The sequence below is a fragment of the Pipistrellus kuhlii genome, unplaced genomic scaffold (genome assembly GCF_014108245.1).
Source record: "Pipistrellus kuhlii isolate mPipKuh1 unplaced genomic scaffold, mPipKuh1.p scaffold_m20_p_14, whole genome shotgun sequence".
Classification (NCBI taxonomy): domain Eukaryota; kingdom Metazoa; phylum Chordata; class Mammalia; order Chiroptera; family Vespertilionidae; genus Pipistrellus; species Pipistrellus kuhlii.
Window position 1 is genome coordinate 35,376,650 of NW_023425449.1, and position 15,455 is coordinate 35,392,104.

Here is a 15,455-nt window from a genome sequence, read left to right on the forward strand (position 1 = left end):
TCATTGATGTTTCTCTCTCTTTCTCCCTCTCCCTGCCTCTCTGAAATCAATAAATTTTTTTTTAAAAAGATATTGTTATAGAACTAGAGATGTACACTGCATTTCCAAACATCAATTCACCCACTTAAATATCAACATATTAATTTCCTATATTCCTGTTCTTAATGTTTGACTCCTGTCTTAACTCAAATGTCAAAGTGAAAGGTAACCAAAATTTTTTCCTGCGTATGTCCCCCTACCCTCCATTGTGTGAATTTTGATCACTTTTGCTCTCTGAACCTAACATAGCCTATATAATAAAAGCTTAATATACTAAGTGTCCTGTTGACTGGTCATCCATTCAACCAATCAAAGCATAATATGCTAAGGCCACTCAACCGCTTGCTATGACATGCACTGACCACCAGTGAGTAGAGAGTTGATCAGTTGAACAGCTGCCAGGACATGCACTGACCACCAGGGGGCAGACAGGTGACTGGTCGACCAGTTACTATGATGTGCACTGACCAATAGGGGACAGACAACCAACCAATAGATTAGCTTGCTGGTGGGGTCCAACCGATCTGGACTGAGTTAGATGGGCCAGACACACTCTGGCGCCCTCCCACATATCTCCCAGGCCCCAATTGTGCACCAGTGGAGTCCCTCGGCCCTGCCTGCACTCTCTCACAATCCAGGGCCGTCAGGGGAAGTTGGAGAGCTGGTTTCAGCCTCATCCTGCAGGTTAGGCCGAGGGACCCCAGTGGTGCATGAATTCATGCACTGGGCCTCTCATCACAATTCAATATTTGAATTGTCCTTATTTGTCCTACAAGATGGTCTATAATAAACTTTTATCTTGTAGGCTCCTATCCTTATTATGTTTTTCTGGAGATTTTTTTTTTAAAGGAAAGGAGCAATTATTTTTTATTTCTCCTCTCTTTTAGAAAATTCACCCTTACCTAACAGAATTATTAAGCCAAAGGAACAGTAAGAATAGACCATACTAGGTTGTGAGATCTTAAAAAGATACTCATGAAAATATTCTAAACTAATTCAAATTCATCTTTAAGGGAGGGGACGCATCTTCTCTACTCTTTTTGGTATCGTATCTGGAAAGACACTTCTGCTTCACTCCCAAGGAAGCAGCTGAGTTAGAGAGAATACTTGTGTCCCCTTCCACCCTTCACTATTTCATGCAGAGTAAGTCTGTAAACTGTATTTACCACTTGCTGAAAGACAATGTGATGAAATATGAAAACAAATATATATTTAATAAAATAAGTATACATTCATATATTACACTGATAATAAAGAAACAAATTAAGTACTTTAAAAATTAAATACTTACTGTGTAATTGAATTTTGAACACTCTTTTCATTTAAAGTCATCCCAGGAGGTGGGTCATTTTGCAAAGCCAACAGTTCTTTCTGCAGTCGTTTCTAGAAAAAAAACAAACGAATAATAATTTGTACCTTTTTGTCATATGTCTAAAAATTGATGTTGTGAAGGGTTATGAAGAGAGGCCAGCTATCTACAAAACTTCATAACTACTCCACAGAGGTTTTTAAGGTCTCAGCCTAGGTTATAAGTGCTGAGTGTTAGTAGTGCTTTTTTAAAAATATATATATTTTATTGATTTTTTTTTTTTTTTTTTTTTTTACAGAGAGGAAGAGAGAGGGATAGAGTTAGAAACATCGTTGAGAGAGAATCATCGATCAGCTGCCTCTTGCACACCCCCTATTGGGGATGTGCCCGCAACCAAGGTACATGCCCTTGACCAGAATCGAACCTGGGACCTTTCACTCCATAGGCCAACACTCTATCCACTGAGGCAAACCGGTTTCAGCAGTAGTGCTTCTTTTACTGCTTACAACTATAAATATAATCCTTAAAGAATATGTCATTTTAGAAATTGATGTTTTAAATAGTTTTCATTTGTAATTTACAACCCAGGTTTTTGTTCTCTTAAATATGACCATTCGCACATAATTTAATCTTTCAACACCAGAATATAACATCAGGGCCCAAGATATGTAAACTTATTTTCCAACATAACAGATGCCCCAAATGGCTATGTATTTTGCCTTGTTTGTACAGTTTTTACTGTCCAACTCTTCAGTTATTATCACTAATGTACATTAACTTATAGTACACAACAAAAAACTCACAGAAGCTTGTAGTTTTATGGGTTTAAAACCTAAATTATTAGAATTGTATGCAACATTATAAAGAATATACTAATAAATGTCTTTTCTTGGATTAAAGAAGTCAAACATAAATATCTGTTCAGAACTCAAGAATTTGCTGCTTAAAGGCTAGTATAAAAAAAAGCTATAATCTGCTTTTTCTGGACTAATATTACTATTAATATAGTAATATTTCTATACCTTTTCAATATATGACACTTATTTTTATTTTTTTAAATATATTTTATTGTTTACAAAGAGGAAGGGAGAAAGATAGAGGGCTAGAAACATCGATGAGAGAGAAACTTCTATCAGCTGCCTCCTGCACACTCCCTACTGGGGGTGTGCCTGCAACCAAGGTATATGCCCTTGACCAGAATCGAACCTGGGATCCCTGAGTCCGCAGGCCAACGCTCCATCCTCTGAACCAAACCAACTAGGGTAATATATGACACTTTTAAATAAGCTTAACATCACTCAGCACCAATACAGTGTAGAAAACAACTCCCTTTCTTTGTTGAGAAGCACTGTAATAGAACTTATAAATGGCTCCTTAGTTGCTTAAGAATTAAAAGTTTTCCTCAGACCTTGCAATATCATAATTGAAAGTAATGATGAAAATCAGGTATCAACTACATATAATTCCCCCAATCCCATTCTGACCCCACCCTACATTATCCAGCAAAAGGGTTTGTCTTGGCACCTATATCATATTATTTTGGTGTAACAAACTTGACTTCAGTACTGACACTACATTGACTAACATTTACTGCTTCATGTGCTCTTTTTAAGTTATTTATTTATTATTACTAGAGGCCCGGCCTGCACCCTCTCCCAATCCGGGAGCTCTTGGGGGATGCCTGACTGATGTCTTAGGCCCGATCTCAGACTTAAGCCATCAGAGGGACATGCACTGCCACGGAGGCAGTTGAGGCTTCCCACCACCACTGCTGTGCTTGCCAACCGTGAGCCTGGCTACTGGCACACTGACCACCAGGGGGCAGCTCCTGTGCTTAGCATCTACTCCCTAGTGGTCAGTCCACATCATAGCAACCAGTCGTTCTACCATTTGGTCATTTTGCATATTAGTATTTTATTTTATAGAATTGATGGATTTTAGAAGAGAGATGGAGGAGAGGGAGAAATATCAACTTCCTGTTCCACTTATTGATGTATTCATTGAATGATTCTTATATGTGCCCTGCCTGGAGATCAAACCTGCAACCTTGCCAAAACCAGTTTGGCTCGGTAGATAGAGCGTCAGTCTGAGGACTGAAAGGTCCCAGGTTCGATTCCGGTCAAGGACATGTACCTTGATTGCAGGCACATCCCCCATAGGGGGTGTGCAGAAGGCAGCTGGTCGATGATACTCTCTCATCGATGTTTCTACCTATCTATCCCTCTTTCTTCCTGTGAAAAATCAAAAAAATATATTAAAAAAACAACAACAAAAAAAAACCTACAACCTTGGCATATTGGGATTATGCTCTAACCAAATGAGCTACTTGGCCAGAACCTACTTCATGTGCTCTTAACTATATTACGTACCACCTCATAGAAACTAACTAGAGAAATTAGGAATAACTTTTCCAAGTCCTCATAAAATAAAAGCATGACCCAGCAACAGGTCCACATTGTGTAGCACAATGCTAAATGATGGCATTTCATCCCAATGCTATTTTTGCCTCTACGCTCCTGATCATTTCCTTTTTCAGACCACTGAAGATAAAGAGTATGACAGTATAAATATGTACTAAGATGTTTGTTTTATAGTGTACATTACTGTTTAAGTTGAAGAATACCATATCAAACAAAATGCTCCTAGTAAAAAAAAAAAGTGCCCTGGCCAGTGTTGCTCACTTGGTTGCAATGTCATCCCATGTACCGAAAGGTTACAGGTTTGATCCCTGGTTGGAGGCAACGAACTGATATTTCCCTTAACTCCAAAATCAATTTTAAAAATATTTTTAAGTAGCAACCTAAAAAGGCCACTAATATTAAAGCAGTTCAGCTTATAAACAAATGCATTTCTGTAGGTATTATCCCCAATTGTGATTCTCTCTCAGTATTGATGTTTCTCTCTCTCCTCTCTCCCTTCCTCTCTGAAATCAATAAAAATATATTTAAAAAAACAGAACAGCCGAAACCGGTTTGGCTCAGTGGACAGAGTGTCGGACTGTGGACTGAGAGGTCCCGAGTTCGATTCCGGTCAAGGTATTGGGTCTAGTAATAATTAATGTCGTTTTTAAACATTCATTTAAAATCTTGCTTGGCGTTGACTTGTATTGACATAACCTTCAAACACGTGGTATCTACAGAACGTGTTAAGTGCAATTAACAAGTTTTGCTTGAAAAAGTTTGTGTTTGGTTTGGTTTTTGTTGCAAACCTAAGGCTAAGAAGATGGCGGATGAAGAGCATATTCGGCACTGCATGCTTTACGAGTTCCAATTAGGAAGAAAAGCAAGTGAGGCTGCAAAAACCATCTGTAGTGCTCTTGGTCAAGATGCAGTTAGCGCCAGAAAATGCCAGCGTTGGTTTGAGAAATTTCGCGAGGGAAATTTTTCGTTAGATGACAAGAGTGGTCGAGGCCGTGTGTCCAATTTTGATCAAGAAGCTCTTCAAGCTCTTTTGGTGCAAAATCCTCAAATTACCCAACAAGAGCTTGCGACAACTTTAAATTGTTCACAAAAAAACAATTTCCAATCAATTGCGTGCACTTGGCAAAGTCCAAAAGTTTGGAAAATGGGTTCCTCATGAGTTGACCGACAACAACCGTAATCAAAGAGTCACAATTTGCAGTTCGCTCCTCTCTCGTCAAAACCCTTTGCCGTTTTTAGAGCAAATTGTTACCGCAGATGAAGAATGGGTGCTGTATGTTAATTTGAAAAGGCAGCCTCAATGGTTGGACAAAAATGAGGCTCCGCAGCCCACGCCAAAACCTGACTTGCATGCGAAAAAAGTGATGTTGTGTGTTTGGTGGAATTTTAAAGGAATTCTTCATTATGAACTTTTACCATCTAACCAAACCATTACAAGTGCAGTGTATATTGTCCAATTGGAAAGGTTAGCCCAAGCTTTAAGAGAAAAAGAACCCGCGCTGATTAATCGGAAGGGCGTAATTCTTTACCACGATAACGCACGACCGCATACTACAAGAATCACTGCTGAAAAACTGCGCCAGTTGGAATGGGAAGTTCTCCCTCAACCTGCATATTCTCCTGATACCCCTTCCGATTACCATTTGTTTCATTCTTTGCAAAACTTTCTTCTTGGAAAAAAATTTAATAATGAAGAATGCCTCAAAAATGCATTGACCAAATTTTTTGCATCAAAATCAACAAGAATTTTACAACAGAGGGATTAAAATGCTTCCTGAGCGTTGGGCACAAGTAGTAGAAAACAACGGCAACTATATTGTTGATTAAATTTTGTTGTATTGTTTAAATAAATTCAATTTAAAAAAGTATTAGAAAACGACATTAATTATTACTAGACCTAATAGAATGGAGGCCTAGGCTGGCCAGGGTGTGTGGAAAGCTTGGCTTCCTCTATTGCTGGGGAAAAGCCTCTCAACTGCTCTCTGTGGCTGCAGCCATCTTGATTGGGGTTAATTTGCATGCTTGCTCTGATTGGCTGATGGGTGTTGCTGATGGGCATGGCTTGTAGCAGAGTGATGGTTAATTTGCATATCACTCTATTATTAGGCAGGATTGATTTCAGAGAGGAAGGGAGAGGGAGATAGATAGAAACATCAATGATCAGAGAGAATCACTCACTGGCTGCCTCCTGCATGCCCCCTATTGGGTATCGAACCCGCAACCCAGGCATGTACCCTTGCCTGAAATCAAATCTAGGACCCTTCAGTCCACAGGCCAATACTCTATCTACTGAGCCAAACTAGCTAAGGCTCACATTTGATTCTTAAAGCTCTCCCCAAATGTATCAAGTTTCATATGTCTACCATCTGCTAAACTCTAAATCTGAGGGGGAAAAAACCAAACAAAACAAAAACAACTCTAAATCTGCTCCCCCTCCCCCCACCCGCATTGTAGTAAAGATAAACTCTAAACTTGGGTGTGCATTAGCTGAGAAAAAATCCAATGCCCAAAATGCATGCCAGATTGCTCTCAGGGGATAGTTTTGTTTTGTTTAAAGCTTCCCAGGTAACTTAAAATATAATTGTCAAAACTGAAAACCAGTAACTCAAATTGTGCTGGCAACTCTAGGAAAAAAACTAGGGGGAAGTATTGAGTACTGATCTATAGTAGAAAATGGAAAAAGGCAAAAAAAATGTAGCAACATTACAATTTTCTAAAATATGGTGATTTTTTAAAAAGACTTTTTTAAAATATATTTTATTGATTTTTTACAGAGAGGAAGGGAGAGGGAGAGAGAGTTAGGTACATCGATGAGAGAGAAACACTGATCAGCTGCCTCTTGCACACCCTCCACTGGGGATGTGCCCACAACCAAGACACATGCCCTTGACCGGAATCGAACCTGGGACCCCTCAGTCCGCAGGCCGACGCTCTATCCTAGGGGTGTCGAACTCAATCAGAGAAGGGGCCAAAATCTAAAATCCAGCCTAAATCGCGGGCCAAATGGTTTACTGAACAGTCATAAACTGTCATTGTGATGGAAACGCAGCGGAGTGCAGTGATGACAGCGCGGTGCGGGCCACATTGCAAGGCCTGGCGGGACGGATTTGGCCTGCGAGCCTTGTGTTTGACACATGTGCTCTATCCACTGAGCCAAACCGGTTTTGACATGGTGTGTTTTTTTAACTGATTTTAGAGAGAGGATGGGAGACGGAGAGAAACATCCATATGCAGAAAGAGAGAGAAACATGGATCTGTTGCCTTCTGTGCACATGACCAGGAATGGGACTCACAACCTGGTATGAGCTCTGACACCGGGAATAAAAACCTTCATCCTTTTGGTGTGCGGGACATCACTCCAACTGAACCACATTTGCCATGGCACAATGTTACTTTTTACCAGTTTTAACCAGGCTTCAAACATTTAAAATTAAAGGTGAACTGGTAATTTAAATCAAAATAGTCAACTCTCATTAAATTCACAGTAGTTATGTTTTATAAAGTCAGAGCAAATATTGAACCAGGGTTCCCAAGGGAAATACAGGGTTAGGTTCCTACGATCCTTTGGTCACATTAGACCAAAAATAATAATGGTTTCTGTTTAAAGGCACCTTAATATAGACTGTTGGTTCTTTAACAATGAACCCAAAGCCAACAGCACATGCCTGAACTAAGGTTACCGAACATGCACAGTCTTCTTGCAATTAGGAGCACTAGGCTGCACTTGAGCCCTCCCTTGGGAGCCATTTTAAAGACAGAAATGTGGGGGGAAATGGCATTAAATAGGCTGAAAAAAGGACATTTGTTTACAGTACAACAGCTGAAACAAGGCAGAGCATCACCTTGTTTGACCTCAGCTGGGAACATAAGTTTCCAGAGACTGAATTTTTTGGTCTTTTTGCCAATCGTTGTATAAATCACCACCAAAGCACCATATATATATCCATTTTTAGTGTTACAAATGAATTTTACTGAATGGAAGGATTCAAAAAATACAGAATCCATGAATAAGGATGGACTATAGCAGTATCAAATCAAGGTAGTTCAAACTAACTGTCATAAAGACATGAATTCTATAAGGTTTCTACTAAGGAACATCAAGAGCAAAGATGGCACCAATAATGCACTATGTAGTTTTTTCTACTGGGATCCTTAAACTAAGTTTCTTAAGAATGTAACAATTTTTCTCATATCAAAATTTTCATACTAAAAAAATCTATATTTCAAATTTGCTCAATATAGCTTCCTTTCATCTAGTAAAAAAGTAAACAAATTATATTTTAATTAGTATTTCAACCACCTCTAATTACAAAATGCAGCAATAATTTTAAAGAAAAGATATGGCCCTAGCCAGTTTGGCTCAGTGGATAGAGCATTGACCCTCAGGCTGAAGAGTCCCAAGTTCAATTCTGGTCAAGGTCATGTACTTCCATTGCAGACTTGACCCCAGCCCCCATCGATGTATCTATTTCACATCAATGTTTCCGTTTCTCTCTTCCTCCCTCCTTTCCACTCTCTAAAAATCAATGGAAAAATATCTTCAGGTAAGGATTAACAAAACGAAATGGGGGGGGGGGGGGGTGGGCGTGTGTGTGTGTGTGTATGTTAATTGGACTACACCCATGTTTCTATCATTGATGTTTCCCCTCTCCCCCTCTCCCTTTCTCTCTCTAAAGTCAATGTAACAATATGTTGTTGTTTTTTTTTAAGACACAAACACACTTTGGGTCAAAAATAGAAGGCATCTCATTAATTGCAAAACAGAGTAGCACAAGGACTGCGAAGATGCTTACCTAGCTTAATGCTTTTGTTCACTTAAACTGACTCTACTATCCACCGATGTTTATCATTCAAATGGAAACACCTTTAATTCTACTGTTCCCACTTTCTCTGGGCACTTGGTCCAACAGCTCCTGAACAGCCCTATTCCCTGCCAGAACATCCAGCCAAGCTTCTCAAATACCATAACTCTAGCTATATTCCCCAAGTTTCCAGTGCTCAGTAAGCCTCCGTATTCAAGATGACAGTCAATTTTCTAACTTTTGATTATCCTGTAACCCTTCATGAGATCAACAAATAGTCATATGGAATTTAGTTGACAAAGCAGCATGACTACAATAGTAATGTTGGTAAGAACCCATATTCCACCTGTCTCAATCACTACATACACTTACTTGAGTAAAGAGCAATTAAATTATGAATAATCCAAAATAATTTACCTCTAAGACACCTGAAAATTAGCACACATGTATAGTCCATCTTCTGTTACTAAATTGCAAACTCCTTTCATCTAGACAAATCAACAGTCAATAGTCTTAAGATTAAAAAAAAAGTAGTCTAAGATCCAATTAGGTAAGATAGGAAGAAAATATAGAAAACCCACAAGAGTAATTCAATGGACCATGTCTCTCAATTATATCATTGTTTTTAGATTTGACAAAAATCAACTATTATGCACTGACCTTTTTAAGACCTTAGACATAACATAAGAGGAGTCCACACCTAAAGTTAATATATAAATCTGGATGGTCAAATTAGAAAAGTATACCAAGTATACCTAAAACTTCCAATGTAAGAGAAGTCTGAATGAAACGGGTGTATTCTAAGATCAGAAAATACACTGAGTGGCCAGATTATTGATCTCTGAATGCAGTGTATATCCTGTATAAAAAAAGCTAATATGCAAATTGTCCCGTCGAGCAGGAGTTCGACCAGCCGGCAGGATGGCCAACTGCCCAGGTCCCCACCCCCGGCCAGGCTGGCCAGCCCCCCACCATGCACGAATTCATGCACCAGGCCTCTAATACACACACACACACACACACACACACAGAGTGGCCAGATTATTATGATCTCTGAACGCATAATAATCTGGCCACTCTGTGTATATTCAGTAGGCTAAATTAAATACTTTATAATACATATTTGTGAATGAAATGAGCTGATGGGGGGGGGGGGAAAGATTAAATACAAAAGAAAATAAAACAACACACAAAATACAATCTTATGGTTTAGCTGAATACAGAATATCCCCATACTGCTATACTCTTATGAACGTTTAGAATTGTAGAGGGCCCCTTGGGAATGCACACAGATGACCTTTAATTACCATCAGCTGAACTCAAGGCGTAGGCAGTGCCACACCCTGGGAACAAGTTTCCCCAAAATGTCAGAGACTGTCCATCAGTACAGTGCTTGGAATGAGGAATGAATAGGATCTTGACTTATCCAGGTCTACATATGCTAAATCCCAGGAATGAGGGAATGAATAGGACCTGGGCACACCCATAACTCCTTTGATTCTAAGTTTTTCAGGGAAACCTCCCTTTATTCTTTGGGAAATAAATAAGTGTGATGTGTTGTCTGTGGTGGGTATGACTGTCTCTCCATCAGAGTGGCAGCCCCCCACCGGGTCCCAGCTTGAATCTCTTTCTGTGTCTTGTTCTCTCTTTTTTTCTTTAATTTCTTAATCCCCAGCTCCTCCTCTCAAGAACCTGTCGTTTTTCGTGTGGGTCTCGGAAAACAGAGAAACAGCCCCCCCCCCCACATAGGATCACATAAAAATTCTCTTTAATAGTGCTTTTGTAGTTTGGAGACAGAAAGTTTGTAGCAAAAAATCAAAATTCCTAAAATGTAATGTCTAATAATGTGCTACAAATAACTTTCAGCTAGTATTTTAAGATTTCTGGAATTACCAAAATTAAATGTAAATCTACATCTTTAATCTAACTCCTACCAATTCAAAGTACCATCACAAGCCCACCATTCTCTAAGAATAGTTTCTTTTTAAAAATATATATATTTTTTTGCTTTTTTAGAGGAAGAGAGAGGGAAAGAGAGTCAAAAACATCAATGAGAGAGAAACATCAATCAGCTGCCTCCTGCACGCCCCCTACTGGGAATGTTCCCACAACCAAGGTACATGCTCTTGACAGGAATCGAACCTGGGACCCTTGAGTCCACAGGCTGACCCTCTATCCACTGAGCCAAATAAGTTAGGGCTCTAAGAATGGTTTCTTAAAACATAAACTGGCTATTTCCCAATAGCTCAGTTGGTTAGAGTGTCATCCCAATACTTCAAAGTTGTGGGTTCAATCTGCAGACAGGGCACATACAAGAATCAACCAATGAATACATAAATAAGAGGAACAAATGGTTGTTTCTCTTTCTCTCCTCCCCACACCCGCTCCCTAAAAGAAAAAGGAAAGAAAAACAAACAAAACATAACTGAGCCATTATCTCCTTAGTGATTTGTGACTGCTCCAAAAAGAAAAAACTGGGAAACCATAACCTTGAGGAGTAAAGAACAACTCCAGCAATATGATAGATAGAGCAGAGCTTCCCCAGCACTACAGGTATGTCAGGATACTGATCCCCATCCTCAACGTTTCACACACCTAGCTTTCAGCCTCCAGCTACCTCAACCATCTTAATGCGCTATTCAAAAATTACTTTCTGCTGTGGAGAAAAGCATGGCGTTTCCTCAAAAAACTAAAAATGGAACTCCCATTTGAACCAGTGACCCCACTTCTAGGAATATATCTAGTTTCTAAAAGAAACTAGAAACACAAATCAGAAAGGATATATGCACCCCTAGGTTTATAGCAGAACAATTTACAATAGCTAAGATTTGTAAACAGCTTAAGTGCCCATCAGCAAATGAGTGGATTAAAAAACTGTGGTACAGCCGAAACCAGTTTGACTCAATGGTAGAGCGTCAGTCTGCAGACTGAAAGGTCCCAGGTTCAATTCTGGTCAAGGGCATGTACACTGGTTGCGGGCACATCCCCGGTAGGGGGTGTGCAAGAGGCAGCTGGTCGATGTTTCTCTCTCATCGACGTTTCTAGCTCTCTATCCCTCTCTCCTCCTCTCTGTAAAAAAATCAATAAAATATATTAAATAAATAAATAAATAATAAACTGTGGTACATCTAGACAATGGGATACTACACTGTGGTTAAAAAAAAAAAAAAAAAAAAAAAGGGAGTTCTTTCTATTTGCATCAGCATGGATGGACCTGGAGAGCATTATGCTAAGTGAAATAAGCCAGTCAGAGAAAGATAAATACCACATGACCTCACTCATTTGTGGAATATAATTAACAACATAAACTGATGGACAGGGACAGATCCAGAGACAGAGAAGCATTGCTCAGACTGCCAAACTTCAGAGGGAAGGTAAGGGAGGGGAGGGGAAAGGAGGAGAGATCAACCAAAGGATTTGTATGCTTGCATATAAGCCTAACCAATGGACACAGACACCAGGGGGGTAAGTGCATGGGGGGAGGGGGGTTTGCGGGATTAATGGAGGGATGAGGACACATATGTAATACCTTAATCAATATATTTTTTTTTTTAATTTTCTGCATGTGCCACAACATGAAAAAATGTTGGGAGGCATGATTTAAGGTGATACTAAAGCAGTTACAACTTCAACTTTTAGATAGATATTCTCCAAGGAGAAATGCAAAGTCTACCCTTAGTTATGGATCATAAAGAATATTTAATTTTTTATCAATTTGAGTAATCAAATTCTATGTTAATTTGTATAATATCTAAAATACAGCTCCTCTTACGGTTTAAGTAACCTCTTCAGCAGCAGTAATAACCTGCTGTGGTTAAGATAAAGAAATCTGGCCTGGCCAGCGTGGCTTAGTGGTTAAGCGTAGACCTATGAACCAGGAGGTCATGGTTTGATTCCCGGTTGCAGGCTTGATCCCCAGTGGAGGGCCTACAGGAGGTAGTAAATCAGTGATTCGCTCTTATCATTGATGCTGCTCTCTCCCTCTTCTTTCCTCTCTAAAATCAATATTTTAAAAAATCTGAAAACTTTTTAAGTAAGGACTTGGTCAGACACAGAATTCGTGCATTCTATACTTCCTAAGCATTCTAATGGAAATCCTCCAAATATACATTTCCTAACTTCCTTCCATGCTTTTTCTCCACAACACGATCACCTTCTATATGCAGTTACCGTAACTTAAATATTTTGTTCCTGTCTCTCCCAATTAGACTTTTTATATCCAAAAAGGCAGAAATCTTGTCTACTTTTTGTTCACCTTAGATGAGTAGGCCCTCAAAAAATTATTAATGAGTAAATGAACAAATTTGGTTGTAGTTTTATGTGTAATTTGTTTTGAAAAAAGTTAACCTTTTCTATTAAGATGGCCAAGTAAAAAATTGTTCACCAAAGACCGAATAATAACAGAAAGTTGTGTTGTGTTTGAAAAATCTTGATTTATGTATATGAAAGTATTTATCAAGATACTACCAGAGCCAAAACCGGTTTGACTCAGTGGATAGAGCTTCGGTCTGTGGACTGAAAGGTCCCAGGTTAGATTCTGGTCAAAGGCATGTACCTTGGTTGCGGCAGCTGGTCGATGTTTCTCTCTCATCAATATTTCTAGCTATCTATCCCTCTCTCTTCCCTGTAAAAAATCAATAAAATCTATTTTTTTAAAAAGATACTACCAGAATATCTGAGATGTTTTAAAAATATAAATAAAAGGAAAGACTTAGTTTTATTTTAGTTAAATGAGGGAACATCAGTTCCCCATTTCTCTCATCAGAAAACACAAAGGAATAAAGGGTGATAAGACAGTTAAATGTAGTACTTGGAACACAAAAAGCATTATACTGGTAAGTTTCTTTTCCCTCCATTGCTTAAGTCGCCATGTAAAATTCATAATTATCAATATTAAGTTCTTTACTGACTCGTTTTTGTCTTAAAAACAAACCTGCCCTTTTCAGACACTTGAAGCCTAAATCTAACCAGCAAATTAGTCATCCCCATACTTCTCTTGTGAAAAATCATCACAAATATTGTGGATTTTAATCTTAATTCTCATTTAAAACAAACCCTTTTTATCTTCATAATCTTAAATCGGTCATATAGCCTCGCTACGGTTCAACTAGTGTTCCAGTTCCTTTTGGGGCCTCAAATGACGGAACTTCTCTCACATCTCTGGGGAGATTAGTGTAAAGTATAATGTTTCCTGAAATTGTTCTTCTTTCCCCCTGCACCATTTCATGACATCTCTTCAGCTAGGGGTGTTCTATACTTTATTTTTTTCGTATTCTGCAGGAAAGTCCAAAGGGAGAAGCAACGGTAAAACACACACACACAAGCAAAACTGTATGAAAAACAGGTTCAAAGGGAATAATACCAAAGCACAGAAGTCAACGCGAACCCAAATATGTGCACAAAAGAGGAAGATGATGAAAAAAAAAAAAAAAAAAAAAAAAGAGAAGAAAACCACTGTTCTGGCCTACAAAGGAGAGAGATCCAGAGAGGGAAGACTTGCTTATTATTCAAGAAACAAAAGCACAAAAATCCTTCTAAGAAAAAAAACGTGGTCTCTTTCTCTACTGGAGGAGTTTCCTTGTTAAAAATCTAAAAAAGCGCTCGGCGGCCACTCCCACGAGGGAGTTCTCCCTTCTCTTCCTACGTGTTTTGATACAGGTCGCCTTCGCTGGTAAATGAAGTGCGGGCTATAGATACATGTGCAGTCACAATCTCTACAGAAACTCCACCAGCGGATGCCATCTTTGCCAGAAAAACACATGCAAACCCCTTGGATTCGGAGGGGAAATAAGGGTTCTATGAAGTTGGAAAGCCAGCAAAAGCACGCATTGCCCGGCCGGGTAGTAGCTGGGGCACCGGGTTAAACCAACAGCTCCTTCCAAACTCGGGTCCCCCCTGACGATCGGGGGGGGGGGGGGGGGGGGGGGGGGGGCAAAGGGCTGCAGCCGGACCGACCGCTGCCACCACCAGGGCGGGGCGCCGCCGGGGAGGGGAACCGACGCCCCGCGGTCCCGGGAGGGCTCCGGGGTCGTGGCTGGGCTCTCGGGGGACATGGCATAGTCGGCGGCAAGTAATGTCGATGGACGAGGGGCAGCTTTCGGGGCCAGGGAGAAGGCGGGCTGCTGTCCGCTGAGAGCGGAGGCTCCCAGAGAAAGGTCCCCAAGAGGCAAAAAAATATATATAAACAAATAAAAACGTAAGGGGCAAAAGGAGAGCCGCCGGGGAGGCCGGCGTGGGAGGCCCGGGCGGAGAGGCCGCCAGCCGCCCTCCCCGGGAACGCCTTCCCAGCTCCCCCGCACGCAGCCCCTCTCGGGGCCGCTCCTGCCCGGCGACGGCGGCCGGAGCAGCTGTTTCCGCCGGGCCGGGCCGGGGGCCGGGGGCGAAGGCATCGCTGCGGCGGGCGGGCGGGCGAGGGGCAGGCCGGCAGCGGCCAACCGTGCGAGCGAGCGGGAGGCGACTCCGAGACGACAGCCGCCGAGCCCCCGCCAAACTTCGCCCGCCCCTGCCCTTCGCCTTCTTTCTCCCCCAACTTTCCGGCCGGCTGGTGTCCGCTTCGACCGACCGAGCCCGCCGCCGCCGCCTCCCCGCCACCCTCCCCCCGCCCTTCTACCGCCGCCTCTCACTCCTCCCCGGTGCCCGGAGCCTGGGGAGCCCTGGCCGCCAGGCCCGCTCCCGAGCCCGCGCGGCGCCCCCGAGTCCCAGACACCGCCCCCGGCGAGACGCTCGCATCCTCCCGGAGGCTCCCTCGCCCGCCCAGATGCTGCAAACCCCTCTCACCTGCATTGACGCCATGATGGAACCATGCCCCCTCCCCCCCTCCGAGGCCGGCGAGGCCAGAGACGCAGGGGGCGGGGCCGCCGTGCTTGCGTCACGCCGCGGGGGCCC

The 15,455-nt window shown here is 41.4% G+C and overlaps 1 protein-coding gene across 1 annotated transcript in view; it reads right to left on the reverse strand.

Moving 5' to 3' along the window:
- Positions 1-15,455, reverse strand: part of UBE2W (ubiquitin conjugating enzyme E2 W) — a 51,859-nt gene extending 36,404 nt beyond the window's left edge. Inside the window, exons 1-2 of the mRNA XM_036437154.1 lie at positions 15,348-15,455; positions 1,331-1,422 (exon numbers count right to left, since the gene is read on the reverse strand). Of these exons, the coding sequence (XP_036293047.1) occupies positions 1,331-1,422; positions 15,348-15,362 (107 nt within the window). The 5' untranslated portion in view covers positions 15,363-15,455. The remainder of the gene's footprint in view (positions 1-1,330; positions 1,423-15,347) is intronic.